The following is a 14,854-nucleotide window of genomic DNA, read 5'->3' as shown; positions in this document are numbered from 1 at the left end:
TGAAGCAGAACTGCAGAACTGTGTGCCCTTCTATTCTCTGATTGAAATCATCGCCTCAAGGCTCGAAATGCTACGAGGCCATACGGCTCCGACAGTGGGAGAGGAGGATACGAAAATAGAACTGGCAGACGGGACAAAATTTGTCTGTATTTTTTTTTTTTTTGTATGTCACAAAAGAATGTGAAAAAAGTTTCTTCTTTGCATATAAACGCTGGCCATACATTTCAAAGACAGATGTTTCACAGCTGAAAATTGTTTCCTGGCTGTGTTGTACCTTCATGCTTGGCTGCTTCTGTATTTGAACTCTCTTAATCAGTCACGCATGTTAATCATTTGCAGACACACACAGATTGACAGGGGCTCATCAACACGACCCACTTAAAGGGGAATTCAATGAAGCTTGAAGAATGTGATGTTATTTGATGGGGAAAGGGTTTAATGGTAGAAACAGAGCGCCTATCCCTTTAAGAGGTCCCAATGTCTCTCTCCAATCCCCCCTCCTGCCCCCTGTCCCTCACAGCCATTCACATGCTTCTTTAATGCATTTTGGTGAACTGTGTTCATCCCACATGCAGTCTGCCTCTGTGAGAGGACACTTTGAACATGAACACAGTTACTGAAGACTGGGACTAAGCCAGCTCTAAGACAGACTTTGACAATCCAACATGATGGCCATGTGACATCTATATGCTGAAAAGGTAAATATATCTTCTCAAGATAAACTTTACTTGGTATTAAAGCCTGTGATTTTGTAATGAGTGACTTCATTTTTTAGCAAGTGTTAAATGAGTTCAGTACACCCTGAATTATTGTGTGAAATGACTTGTGTTTGAAATGTGACACTCATCTGTAATTAATTAAAAGATCGTATAATTAGCCTGCCAGAGCATCTAAGCCAGAACATTTATCTGTCAATCATCTTTAATCTCTTTATTCTCTGTTGATGTAACTGTCCTCTGAGAGAAATTGAAGCACGCTTCAAAGGCGATTTGAGTGAGACATTGTAAATGGGCTGAGTATAAGCAATGTGATCAGTTTGCCTGAGCCTTTTTCTGCACGCCAAAAGCTCCAACAGAATGGTGCATGAAGTGTTCTCTAATATCTCTTCATTTTCTTACAGCCATTGAACACAAATGAATGAAAAACTGACCCCTTATTACTTTTACATAAAGAACAACATTCCAGATGTAAGACAATAGACTGTGTGTTGCTTCTTCAAAGCTCAGAGTTAAGAGCTCTTGAGAAACTGGAGAACTCCCTGTTCATCAATGGCTTTTCAGGAAGTGTTTGAGGAATCATTTTCCATCCTGCAGAAGATAAGGATCTGAGGCTGTCAAGTATGTTCCTGCCCAGCGGAGAGCTAACATATGTCAGCAGGCAGTCTTCCACATCTGTTTTTAACATCCACTCCTCTGCTACAAACATGACTGCAAGTCCAAATGCCTGCTCTACCAAGCCAGGACAAGGAGGATTCAGAAAAATCTCTTCTACTGGAGAGCCGAGTGCATGTCCAATCCCAGGAGCAGGACCTGGGGTCCTAGAGATGCGTGTTAAGGAGGGAAGTAAAATTCGAAACCTTTTGGGCTTTGCTATGTCTCGTCTGCAGGGGGAAGGACACGTGGTTCCAGTGACTCAGGTTATGTTTACTGGCATGGGCCGTGCTATCACCAAAACCATTACCTGTGCTGAGATCGTGAAACGTAAAGTCCAGGGGTTACATCAAGTGTCCAAGCTTCAGTACAGGACAGTGAGAGAAGTGTGGCAGAGCCAGGAGGATGAAGTGGTTCAGATGACCGTGCTTAAAAATGTCCCAGCCATTTACATTCTCCTCTCCAAAGAGCCGCTGGACCCACAGGAGTTAGGATACCAGTCCCCTGCTGAGACTGGCTCCAGCTCAGAGGAACAGAAAAGTTTAGATGCTACAGAGGTTTCTGGAAAAAGACCCTTAAGTCCCAGCTCTCAGGCGACCCAGTCCAGCATAAAAAGAACACACACAGAACCAGCAAATAATTACTAGTCTAAAAGAATTAAATGGGAATCAACTTGTACAGCCTAAAACATGCACTTTTCCTCCATTCGGTCTTAAGTGAAATGAACACATATCTGTGTATATTCCACTGGTGTACATTAGGATTATTAAAATGCTTGAACAGGAAAGATTAACCCTCCTATTATCTTTGGGATAAATTTGACCCTATTGAATGTTTAATGTCTCTAAATAAATGACAGATTTTTTGCTTCATATTTAATGACTTTCTCTAATAGGGACAACTGGGTAAACATAAAATGAAAATGGTGATTTTTTTTTTTTTATGTCCTGCACACATTTTGTACTCATCAGTATTCCTAAGGGTCAGTTTGACCCCAGGCTATTTTAGCTGTATGAAACATATCAACAATTTACACACGCTTGTTTTGGTTGTTTGGATGATACTGAGGTTGCAATAACATGCAATTTTAGAATCTTCAAAAAACTTTAGGGCCCTAATCTAACACAACGACACCTGTAGCAATGTGAGAACCACCAATAGTTTATACCATATGGGGGAGAGAAAACAGAACTCCCATCACAACTTTGATATTTCCCAGAGGTTTTAATTGCTGGGGTCAAACTGAAGATAACAGGAGGGTTAAGGCAAATAAAACATCAGTAAATCATGTAGTCTTTCAAAATTGTTTTTTTTCCTGAGGTTTTCTTCAAAAGAAAGAACCCTCTGTGTCCCGCAGCACTGAAGCGCAATACTGACCCCTGCAGGATCTTCTGCAAATTGATGATTTACCCAAATTCATCCAGCCACCAAGTGTAACTTCCAAGTAATATAAGATACTGTAACTGTATATGTGCACTGACAAAATAAAAACAACAAAGTCATGCTATACTTCTCCATGGATTTGAGTCATTTGAGTTTGTTTGTGATAAAGATTTTTGTTTTTATATACCTAAACAAGAGAACAATTTACCAACTGTGATTAGACAAAGGCAAGACCAGTATGTAATTTTAAGAAGCTGCTAAAGATTATAATGTGCAAAAGTCAGAGACCACTCGTAATTTATTTAATTTTCAGACAAAATGGCCATTAAGTACAAGTACAGGAAAAAAACAGAAAACATATTTTACAGAAAATTACACAGAAGCCTTAACAACTAAACATAATATCTAATATTTCAGTATTGATTGTGTCCACTCTTTGTCCTCATTACATCTTCTGTTCTTTAAGAGGCTTGCTTTCAGGGATATTGTTCCACACCTTCAGTCTTAGAAGTTGCTGCTTCTCACAATCCGAGTAATTCCAGACACATTCAGTGATGTTGGTGTCTGGATTCTAGGATGGTCAGCCCACTGCTCTGAGATTCTGATTACCTTGTTTTTACTAACTTTCTATTAATTTATTGCCATTATTGCTACTGTTTAAAATTATTTTTACTATTGCTGCTTATTTTACTTTTGATGGGTACTATTATTTCCATTGCCTTTGTACTTTATTATTGATGTTTATTTTATTTTTTACTGATGAGTCTGTGTGTGTATATATTTGTTTTTGTTTTTTTGTATATTTATACAAATGCATGCACACACACACACGTCTATATATATACATATATATATATATATATATATATATATATATATATATGTATATATATATATATATATATATATATATATATATATATAAATCTATCTAAATATATATATAAATCTATCTAAATATATATATATATGTATATTTCTATAAATATATATTATATAAAGCTGCTCATTATTATTATTTATTATTATTATTATTGGGTGTCTTCAAATAAATAATAATTTGATAATATATCCTATATTTTATAATATAACCTCACTTTTAAAGCGAGGTTACTTCCTGTGACTGTGATGTAGTAGCCAATCCTAGAGCAGGGGGCGGGGTCTGTCGGAATACGGGTGGAGAAAAGAATAAGGCTCGTATCTGGACACAGGGCCTCAGCCTCCTCCTCCACTCCAGCGGTACTGAGCTACCGTCCAGAGTCCAAGTGAGCCGGTGTCCAACCCGAGATCATGTTCAGAGCCGCCCTCCGCCTTTCATTCTCCGGTGCCCGGAGTTTAACACGTTCACGACCACAGTATACAGGTAATTATTATGAACATACGCTCTGAATAAAAGGCTGTGTTGTGTCACTCTTGGTTATCTTACCGCGAGGCGAACACCTTCATCCGGGCGCCTGAATCAGAGCTTGCTGAACGGTTAGCTGGTTAGCCTGCATGCTAACCACAGGTAGCCTAGCGAACGTGTGTGAAGTTCATAGCTGGCTGGGCTGGTGTACTCATTTATAACCCTTGCTGTGGTCGTATCTAATGTTTAAATTAAGTAACTGTGCCTCTTTAAAAGCGCGGGATTTGGTCTGCATGTTAGCCAGCGCTACGCTGGAGTTTGACTGTGTCCTTGCAATGACCCGTTGAGGATCTCAGGCCCAGCTGATCTGTGCTAGCCTAGCTCACTGTACCGGTCAGTGTCCTTGTTCATTTATAAGTTTAAATGCGTTTTGGACCCAGACAAGTATTAAAACGTGTTTTAACTGTAAAGACGTGGAGAATCTCTTCGCTTCTAAGACACGCTATCATTATTTTCATAACTAAATGCGCAAATCTGACTTAGCCAGCGGTTTGCTAGCTGACTGACTACGTGCTCTGCAGGGAAACTGTAATGAACAGCATGAAAACCACGGGCTGCGCAGCCGGGCTGAGCTGAGAGGTTGACATTACTGCTGTGGCTAATGCTACATATAGAGCTCGACTCACTGACCACTGGGTGTCTGAGCAGACTAAACTAGCAGCGTTTATCACTTGTTATTCACGCTTAGTTACGGAAACTAGCATGTTAGATTTATTGTTGTTCATACATTTAGTCTTCATGTTGAAGTTTTTTCTGACCTGTTTCAGAGGTCAGCTGTCCTGAACTATGAAACCTCAGTAGGTCAGACAGAAAACACTGGTCAGGTTCCATCTGGACGAAGGAATCAGTGTCACGAGTATTGTTGCCCTTGACTGATACGTAACCATCAGGTGGACCTGCAAAATGGAGTTGGCATTTAATGCACCTGTGGGGTCTTCATAATACGTGTCTACCTACAAATTGATTGCACTAGTTCTTGAAATTTGGGATGATAAAGCTTTATCTCCCAATGCAATGCGAATAGCTACAATTTAGACTGTGGGAAAACAAATGGAGTGAACATGTCTTGGTCAGTGTTTTTAAAAAAAAACTGCAGGTGAAGGTACAACATATTATGCCTAGCAGTGCCTGTCCAATTATTCAGTTGCCTATTCATTTATTAAAGAGGTGATTCAAAATATTTCTGTAGAATCCAGAATTGATGTAGGAGAAACCGAAAAGGGACGACAGTAGTGTTTACAGATGATATCAGTCTTTTGTTCATGCTGCACTTCCTGAAATGCCCTTAGATAAAACTGTAATGGTATAATTTTAATTTTATTTGTATATGAGTGATGCAGATTGGGATTACTGATGCAGAGCATCTTCCTTAAAACTTATAACAAATTCCATACAGTCATTTCTGTTACAGTGTATATGTTTATATTTAAAGTGAGCCCCCACCCGCTTTGCCATCTTTATTGCTATTATGCGAGGGTGTTACTAACTAGGGAGGATTCGGGCTCATACAAATTCGCTAACCGTTCCATACGATAAGCACACATACATATTCAGCCTGTACCAATTTTCTAATCAGTATTTCAGCTCTCAGTGCTTTTTGAATGAGGTGCAATACAGAGCAGCCAGTCAGAACAGTGCTCATTTACAGTCTTAAAGGTACAGTGACAGAAGCAGCCTGTTCAATTCTAAGGATAAAAAGAGATTGAAAAACAATCATGTAAAAAAAATTGTGCATAAAAATCACACAAATGTCATGTTTCCTTAAAGGAAAAATGCCTGGAAAAAGTTTGAAAAGTTTGATTGTATGACCTGACAGGGTTGATGGGAACCCTGCCACCCTTTCCATGAAGTGAAGGCACAGTCAGTTGTACTCACAAGCTTCCAGCCATAGTTGATTGCCCTGATTGCTCAGAACCCAAAGTCCTGCAGTAGTAGAAACTGTTTTGAGCTGCTGTCGCCCCCGATACCCCTGCCATATCACGCTTAGAGGCCACAAGGCATAACCTACTGATAACCTGTTATTTTTTCCTACATGCCATAAACATGATATATATATAGCGAGATGTGTGCTGGCATCTATTTACGGTACCATGCCGTCTTTCATTCCCAGTGTGTAAGTGTGACCTGAATCCTAGCTTTAGGGTGCAACTGTACTGCTAAAAGGTGCTTAGAGAACAACATTTACTAAAGACATGCAATTAACATAGTATGTTAGACATTTTTAATCTTTACTCAGCAGCAGAAGAACAATGAGCTATACCATATGTACATTTCCTGCTAAACCTCAGTCAATAACATTTAAGGGGAGATTTTTTTTTTTGGTCAAAGGAAAAATTAATAGTTCATTTCACATATGTCCTGAAGTTTTATCTGCTGTAATTTTTCTTATCTCAGGCAAAACTACAAAAATGCTCCCAGCTGTTCCACACAGTGGCATGGAACTTTTTGAAGCAGGATTGTTCAAAGAACTTGCACTGGCAACAGACAGGAACGTGTCTTTTATGCAGAGTGGTGTTCACAATAAAGGCACCATTGTTATATCAATGAAGCAAAGAAATATAGCTCTTTCATTCTTAGCTTTCTCATAATCTGACAACGCAGGAACCAAGTACCTTAAAACACGAACAATGGTTAATGTTTTGCTCCAAACCAGGTTTGTTCCTGCAAGCCAAGAATTACGAATGTAGCTAGGCTAGCTAGCTAACCACACATCATATTAACATCACTGCTTAATTATACCAGCGTGCCGCTTGTCTGCAGGCACTGCCCACATTAGCCGTTTTTTTCCTTAAAAAAACAAAACAGTAAGACGTGTTTTACAATAAATATTTTACATTCTCAAATCACTCTCACATTTTAGATTCTGTGTGCTTTTCATATTATATTACCTGCTGTGACAAGAATGCTTTCAAAGGCCTGAATGATCACAGTTAATGTAGGATTTTCATGTTTTCAAATATTTTTTTTCTCAAATACATGCAACATTATTTTATGACTGAGTGAGTGCCGTTTCACTGATGTTCTCTTGTATTGTTTCCCGAACAGCTCCTCTAGCTGCTCGCTGCTACTCTCATGGCAAACAGGAGACAGACGAGGAGTTTGATGCCCGCTGGGTCACCTACTTCAGCAAACCAGATATTGATGCCTGGGAGCTGAGAAAAGGTAGGTTCTACAGTATTTCAGCAAATTCTATCTTTGACTCTTGAGGTCAGGTAATAGGCATTTTTATCCTCTAAATAATTCTCTAACTCTGAATAGTGAGTTATGATTATCTTAAGTTGTTTCATATGTTCAATAAGTCCACTTATTTGATCGGTTCTACATCTCAGCACTATTACAATTAAGGTTTACTTGTTCTGTTTGTTTGTTTTATGAACTGTGACATGCTTTTCAAGTTGCAAGACGTGTTTTACTTGGTTTTGACTCCCTTTATTGCTCAAAACATTTTACCCAGATCATCCTGATCATCCAGTTTTAAAATGTGTCACAGGACAAAATGCAGCAGTTCAAAGCACGTTTTCTCCTATAGTTTATATGTTGTATCGCACACAATCATTTCTTGGAAAAATTTAAAGCAAATTCTTTTGACCGATGATCAACCATCATTAGTCAGCAATTAGTTGTCAACCATGAAACCTAAAATTAAGGACATAACCCATGAAAACTGCTTTTCTAAAACGATTTGTTGAGCCATTATAAAATATTTGATATACCCAAACTTATGAGTGCACACATCCACTGATTTCTGTATTAAATATTATGAGATATTAAAAAGTGATACTTGGATTTTTATGGAATGTAGTACATATGGGTGGGAACAGGTATAACGTGTATATGGGGAAAAATGGCCCAAAACGATTTTAAAAATGCTCCACATAAGTTTTGTTTAAACTGAGAGGCTGACAACGAGTTATATATTCATTATTATATCAGCAAAAACTTAAAATTGATGTCAAATATTTAATGGGCTACTGAAGTTCTATATTCTTAAAGTTATTCATTCATTCATTCCTTTATTTATTACTGATTATCATTGGTTGAACAATTGCTTATTTTTCAGTTTACAGTTGATCAGTTAATCAGTTACATCCTAGTTCCAGTGTGTCAGAATATCACAGACATGATTGTGTGCATTGAAATGATCAGGGAACCTCTGTATATCAACTTGGAAATACTTTGAATGGATAGAATTCTTTGCCATTCCTTTGGAGCTCCAACACTTGATGTGTCACTGTGGTAAATGTTGCTGTTTTCTCCCAGGTATGAACACGCTGATTGGTTACGACTTGGTACCTGAGCCCAAGATCCTGGATGCAGCCTTGAGGGCCTGTCGGAGGTTAAACGACTTGGCCAGTGCCATCCGTATTCTTGAGGCAGTCAAGGTTGGTGGAAAAATATTTGAAATGTTAAATACATTTGGCATCACTATAGATGTTGTTCTATCTCTGTGTTAACTAGGGCTGGTCCTAACAGCGTTTTACAGGCTTGGAGTACTAAATTGGTATTTCTGAACAAGTACTCGAATACTCCTTCTCAAAATCATCCTTAAAAACAATAATATTTACATTTCAGAATTTTAGTGTGTTAGTTTTTTTTTGTAGTTCAAAATATAACCAGTGGGTGGCAGCAATAAACTAATAGTGTGTACCAGTCCCGGAGCATATGAACTGAAATCAGACTTGAAGTAAAGCATGTAGCATACCAAATGGTACTTGGATAAGAATCACTATGCTTAAATATATCAGATGATTAATCCAACTGGCTGTGCCTCCATAATATACCAACCTCTTACCACACTGAGTGTTTTTCTTATCGTCTGATAATTTACAGTGCTTTGAGGTGAGGTGACATGGATACCTGGCATGTATTTATGATGCATATGGCTAATCCAGTTATAATTTATTTTTAACATTGTCCTTTAATGATATAATGAACCTTTACTGATTTTCATATTTCCTTTAATGATTAAATGTGTTACAGTTAAGGCTACATTGTTGTGGCTTAGAAAGGGCAAAGCGCCCAAATAATAAATAAGGAAAAGAAGACCAATGTATGAACAAATACTTTAAATTATTCAAATTATTCATGCCAGCCCTGGCATTAACCCTTTTTTATTTTAGTATATAAGCTATGTGATTGCTGTTAGTCCCAGAGTTATTTTGCCTTTTATTATTTTGCACATAAAACATGTACCACAGTTTTATACATTGTCATCTGTACATGTTTCTTCTCTGAACTTAACATAGGACAAAGCTGGGCCCCACAAAGAGATCTATCCCTATGTTGTCCAAGAGCTTCGGCCCACTCTCACTGAGCTGGGAATCCCCACACCTGAGGAACTTGGCATTGACAAAGCATAGACGTCTGCGAATGTGGTAAGCATTTGCACAAACCAGTGCAGCCAGCATTGTTATCTCTTAAAGCAGTGGTGTCAGACTCAGGTCCTCAGGGCAACCACCCTGCAGAGATTAGTATTTTCTGTCTTCTAAACCTCAGTATTAATCTCATGAAGGACTCTGTAATTAGCCGAGTTGAATCAGATGTGTTGTGTCAAATGAGGGAGACTCCTGAGAGTGCTGTGGACACACCCTGTCTTAAAGGAAGCGTTGTGATTTGAGTCATTGTTAACATGTCAGTATCTCTCCTCTGTCTTTCCCTGCAGAGTCTTCTGAGGACCTGTTGCTGTTGTTGAGAAGGAGTGGACCTCTGTACTTGAAGTCTCTGCCTCATGTCATGATATTTGTGTTATATTTAATTGGCCTTTATTATGTTCTTTTGCTTGTAAAATATTGATGGACTTAATAAAGGGAGATATATCTTTACTGAATCCATTTGTCTGTTTGCCCAGAAGCTCTTGTTTTCGATTTACTGCCATGAGTTCAATGTCACATCACACATCACATGAGATAAATGACCCTTGTTCAACCCAGCAATTTGTTTTTCCACTAGTGGGAAACTGTAATATTAGTTTCAGTGCACCGCGGCGCCACTAGGGGGCGTAACGCGAGCGCGCTTTGTCATTAGTAGGCTGACGCCTAGAAAACAACCGGTGGTGGCAGGTAAATGGACACCTACAACTGAGCAAATGAACGTTTTGACTCGCTGTACACACTGTTAAGAATAAAACTCATTAAGTTCATAGAGGAGAAGAGGAGGAATGTAAGTTACAGTTTCTGAATGTGTTCAAACGTTCAGCATAAAGCCGAACAACAACGGGGCCACAGCCACGTATATACAAACAGCCGTCGTATGCACATTGAAGGCGCAGCAGGGCGGAGGGGACGCGCGCCTGCTCGTCGTTGCAGGCGGCGGGGCGGGGCGGGCTCTAGCCGGGTGTTCATCAGGGGGGTTTGGCTCTGGGTGGAGGAAAGGCGAGGGCAGTGGGAGTCCCTTGAACGGCACTTCGGGAGCTGAGGTGAGCTCAGGCAGGCATTTCCCCTCGGCTGCCCCCTCCCTCCTCTGCTTTTAAAGAAAAAAAAAATCGATTTTTCCCAGCGACCACCGAAAGGCTGTTGCACTCTTATCGGGGACATTAGACACTCGGGTGGATGCAAACATTACTGGTGTACTGCTCAAGCGCGGACAGCTTTGTGAAAGAAAGAACGAAAGCAAGAAAAAGGGGAAAGAAACATCTAGGAAGGAGGGATGGTGGACAATTCCAGTAGCGGTGGCAGCAGCAAGGCGCAAATGGTGAGTCCCGACTGTTGGCCAAGATCCACGTTTCGGCGCAGTCTGATAAGAGCTGCCGTGAAACTGGATTCCTGGCCCTCGAGCGAATAGAAAAAAAAACAATGAAGGGGTTTTAAATCGAGTCACCGGGGTTTAATGTGTCAAAGCGCTTTTACGTTTGTGTTTTTGTTTAGTTGTTGTTTTTTAATTAGCCTGGACTGGTTCGGCTTTTATGTCGCCCAAATCCCCACGGGACACGTCATGATTTCAGTTTTGTGCCCCCCACCCTGTTTATACACTTCTGATAGACCCTTTAGTTACTCCACACTACAAGTTCGTCGTAAATTGGCGCTTCTGTAAAACTCTAAAGCAATCTTTAGTCTTGTTTTGTGTGAATCTCTCTGCTCCGCCGCTGCCGGTCGGCCGGTCGTGCTCCGTGTTGGTGTTGGTCACATTTAACTGTTGATTTTGGACGTGCGCCATTACTTTGGAGCAGCCGCCGTTCAAGAGTGAGCGCAGGGCTTCTACAGTCAAACTTACTTCTGTACCCGAGTTAAAACACGTAATTCCATGAATTAAGTAGATTTAGCCGAAATAGATTATTTAGCTCAATGTAAAGCGACACGGTGTTTTGGCCGGAAATCCGGTCATCTTTGCCAAATAGCCACCGTTCGGGTCAAAGGACACCCGTGCATTTTAACGTTAGCTGTTAAGCACACAGATTAGCTTTCAGTGAACGAGGTTTAACGTTTTCTTCTAGTCGTGTTGGTATTTTAAACCAGGTCACTCTAAATTTTCGTATATAAGTAGTAAGTCTCGTGAGAAAACCAGTTTGTGTCTCTTGAGCGAGTGCTGGTGAGGTGAAACGTTGAATGTGAGCCAGTGTGTCTCAGAAACATAACCCACTGATTAAACTGCGAGCAGTAATGCTGATGTTATTTGTTCCTCAGTCCATCTTATCTCAGGACAGCAGCCTGGCAGGAGCCTTCTCTCAGGCAGCGCTGGGCGGTGCGGCCGGCATCAAACTCGAAGCAGTTATGGAGCAGCTCCAGAGGCAGCAGCAAGCCAAGCTAGAGATGGAGCGAAAAGAGAGGCACCTCAGGGAGGCCCACATTCTCTATGCCCAGCAGCTGGCCGCTCAGCAAGCCATCATGGCTTCAGCCAGGGCCCAGGGTGCACCACTGACCCCTGAGTTCTTCAGCAAGAGCGCCCTAGAAAGAGTTCCAAAGGGCAGCCAGGGGCCTCCAGCCAGCAGGGTTTCTACACAAAGCAGCGTGGACTCTGTTCGGGAGGAGAACGAGATGGACAGAGGGAGAGATTCTGCGGGAGAAGAGGACGAAGAGGATGAGATGATGGATGGCGAGGAAGGCAGCGAGGATGAAGAGAATGAGGGTTTGGAGTTTCTAAGGAAGCAGAGCCTTGCTCTCCAGCAGGCCGGTGTGGGAGTTCCTCCGTATCCCTTCCCCGTCTACGCTGCCTCTCCCTCGGCTGCCAAAAAGCGGGCCCGCTCACCCCCACCCAAAGTGAAAGATGAACCAGAAGACAGCCCATCTCCTACTGAACAGCACTCCTTCACCACACCAAATGGCCTGGCTGACTGGAGCTTTGATGAGTCAATCAAACAGGTTTGTGTTATGTCTGTATAAATGTACAGCTAATTGAATTGGAAGTGACACTGTTTCAGACTTCTTGTTTAATCAGGCATAAAAGTGTGAAAGTCTGGGTTTGATAGATTCTTTGACTTCTAAAAATAGTGGAGCCTTTTTTATGGTGCTATGTAGAACCAATGTTCAAAAGTATCTTTAAAGAAACATGTAAAACAGGTGATAAAAGGGTTCTATGTAGAACCCTAAAATGGTTATTTGATTTGCAAAAATAGAGGAACCCTTTGTGGTGCTGTACGGAAGAAGTTTCTTTAAAGAACCATATTCACCAGGTTTTTATCATAAAGAAGAGCCATTTATTCTTCCGGATGGTTCTTTGAGTGTTGAGAGTTCTGTACATAACCATTGCCTTTCCTAAGGAACCAATGAACCGTTTTTAGGGATGATGAGTAGATTTCAGATGCAAATTTCACTGTTATTCTTTAATTATTCACATGCATACCACAGCATACAGTACATTCCCCAAAGCAATATTCATAACCATGCTTCTGATTTACCCCTTTTCTACTACATAATCATTTTTCTTTTTTTCACCTGAATATTCCTTTCTGTTTTTTACACTGTTGATCTTTTGCTATGAGCAAAACCACATGTGATGCTGCTGTTTCAGTTTTGTTAGTGGGCTCCTGTAAGAGTCAGGTGTTGACCTATTATGTCTTTAAATACCTGGAAAGTGTGCCGTTCTGGCAGTCCGCCCAGCAAACTGGGAATGTCATTCTCTCTTTCATTCATTCTTTTTTTTCTTCCTGCGTTCTCACTTTCCCTCTGTTGTTCCTGGCCCGTGGTGTTTTCTTGGAACAGACACTTGGCAGCGTAATGCTGTCTTGGCTTCTGTCCAAAGAGGCTCGTCGTCAGGGCCGCCAGACAGAAAGCAGAGGTGTTGTGGACGCGTGCCTCCGCCGCAGGAGACCAGGCCCTTTGGTTCACGCTTATTGACGTGGCTTTAGAAGCTGACCTGAATGTGCTAATATTTTGATATTATAAAGTTTTAAAATTATGTTATGAGAGTGAGAGATGGTATTTTTCTCTACATCTTTTGTCTGAAAACTTTAGATATATGATCTCAACACATTAAACATAAACTGGAACATTAAAAGCTCTCAGACATTGTTAGCCTGACCGTATTACATTTGTAGAATAAGGAATACACATGCATTAGTGCTTTGTCAGGCACTGGTTTGCTGAAGCCTACATTGTGTAGTTTGTGCATGAGAATAGTTGATAAATCTGAGAGAATTGTTTTATTTTATTATTATTTTTTTGTCCTTTTTTGTCTCCTGTAGCTTCTAAAATCTTGCAACAAAAAGCCTGTTTGTTTTGTCTGTAGAACTGACCTACTTCACATTGACTTAAGTTGACTTGAGAATTACAGACTTACAGACCAGATTTGGCAGTGCTTTTATGGAAAAAAATCCCACACTCTTCAATGCAGTCATGGCTTCCCTTTCATTTTAGACTGTTAGATACCTATGAAGATGTAAGTTCTCTTATTTCTCATAAAGCTCAAATATAAGACACATCGGTATAAGTTTAGTTTTAGATGTAGTATTAGTGAGCACACAGCTGTGACGCTATCATGGAGGGCAGTGAGGCTCCACGTTGATGGGCAGTGCTCTTATGTTTTCGTCACACCCAAGCCACTGTATATTTAGAGGCTAATGATGTGTGTGTGGGTGTGGGCAATAAAATTGCCTGTGTGCACTCTTAAAAACTTGCCAGCTGGATGTGGGCTTCATTATAGCTGGAGACGGTTTGACTGAGGTAGCTTCCACGGCTATGTTTAGCGATCCTATACAAGCACGTACAGTCTTGGCTGCTTTTTCCTCCTTGACGTCTCAAACCGTTTGTCTATATATATATATATATATATATATATATATATTAATATATATATATATATATCATTCACCTGAGACAAATGCTCAGATAACATCCTGTGCAACATTCCTGCCTAAACAGCGCTACAGAATGTTTCACTTAGCCATTTTTTGATCAATTACACACTTTATTCCATTAAAAATAATGAAATCGGTTGTGTGTCTTTTTTCAGCAGTGAGCATGTTGTGCAGATTGGTTATGGCAGTGAGCACAGCAGGACCCTTTGGCCATGTTGTTGTAAGAGAGAGAAAAACTCTGTTAATGCATGCTTTATAGAAGTTTGACCTTGTGGCTTGGCTCTGACATGGGTGGAGGGGAATTTATTGTTGACTGAGAATTTCCTTGTCTCTCTTTTTGTTTTGCTTTCTTTTCATCTTCCCTTTCTTTATGTCTGCTCTTTAGTATTTAATGATGCTGTGCTGTGGTAACAGTATCAGATTGCAGTATGTGTGTTGGGGGGGGTGGTTGGGAGAGGGAAGGGACTA

The 14,854-nt window shown here is 40.4% G+C and overlaps 3 protein-coding genes across 3 annotated transcripts in view; all 3 read left to right on the top strand.

Annotated features, from left to right (window-relative positions):
• The first annotated feature begins 564 nt into the window (after positions 1 to 564).
• Positions 565 to 2,857, top strand: rpp25a (ribonuclease P and MRP subunit p25, a). The gene is made up of 2 exons (XM_036575468.1): positions 565 to 698; positions 1,121 to 2,857. Exon 2 carries the CDS (start codon positions 1,340 to 1,342, stop codon positions 2,015 to 2,017), a length of 678 nt encoding a protein of 225 aa, XP_036431361.1. The 5' UTR covers positions 565 to 698; positions 1,121 to 1,339; the 3' UTR covers positions 2,018 to 2,857.
• A 1,082-nt stretch (positions 2,858 to 3,939) lies between these two features.
• On the top strand, positions 3,940 to 9,985 carry LOC118811748 (cytochrome c oxidase subunit 5A, mitochondrial). The gene is made up of 5 exons (XM_036576184.1): positions 3,940 to 4,116; positions 7,204 to 7,320; positions 8,419 to 8,540; positions 9,405 to 9,533; positions 9,821 to 9,985. Exons 1-4 carry the CDS (start codon positions 4,044 to 4,046, stop codon positions 9,516 to 9,518), a joined length of 426 nt encoding a protein of 141 aa, XP_036432077.1. The 5' UTR covers positions 3,940 to 4,043; the 3' UTR covers positions 9,519 to 9,533; positions 9,821 to 9,985.
• Positions 9,986 to 10,529: 544 nt separating this feature from the next.
• The window catches only part of arid3b (AT rich interactive domain 3B (BRIGHT-like)), a 28,546-nt gene continuing 24,221 nt past the window's right edge, over positions 10,530 to 14,854 (top strand). Inside the window, exons 1-2 of the mRNA XM_036576183.1 lie at positions 10,530 to 10,848; positions 11,778 to 12,452. Of these exons, the coding sequence (XP_036432076.1) occupies positions 10,804 to 10,848; positions 11,778 to 12,452 (720 nt within the window). The 5' untranslated portion in view covers positions 10,530 to 10,803. The remainder of the gene's footprint in view (positions 10,849 to 11,777; positions 12,453 to 14,854) is intronic.

Source organism: Colossoma macropomum, unplaced genomic scaffold, assembly GCF_904425465.1.
Source record: "Colossoma macropomum unplaced genomic scaffold, Colossoma_macropomum, whole genome shotgun sequence".
Taxonomy (NCBI): Eukaryota; Metazoa; Chordata; class Actinopteri; order Characiformes; family Serrasalmidae; genus Colossoma; species Colossoma macropomum.
Note: the sequence above shows the minus strand (reverse complement) of the source record. Positions and strands in the feature narration are given on the sequence as shown.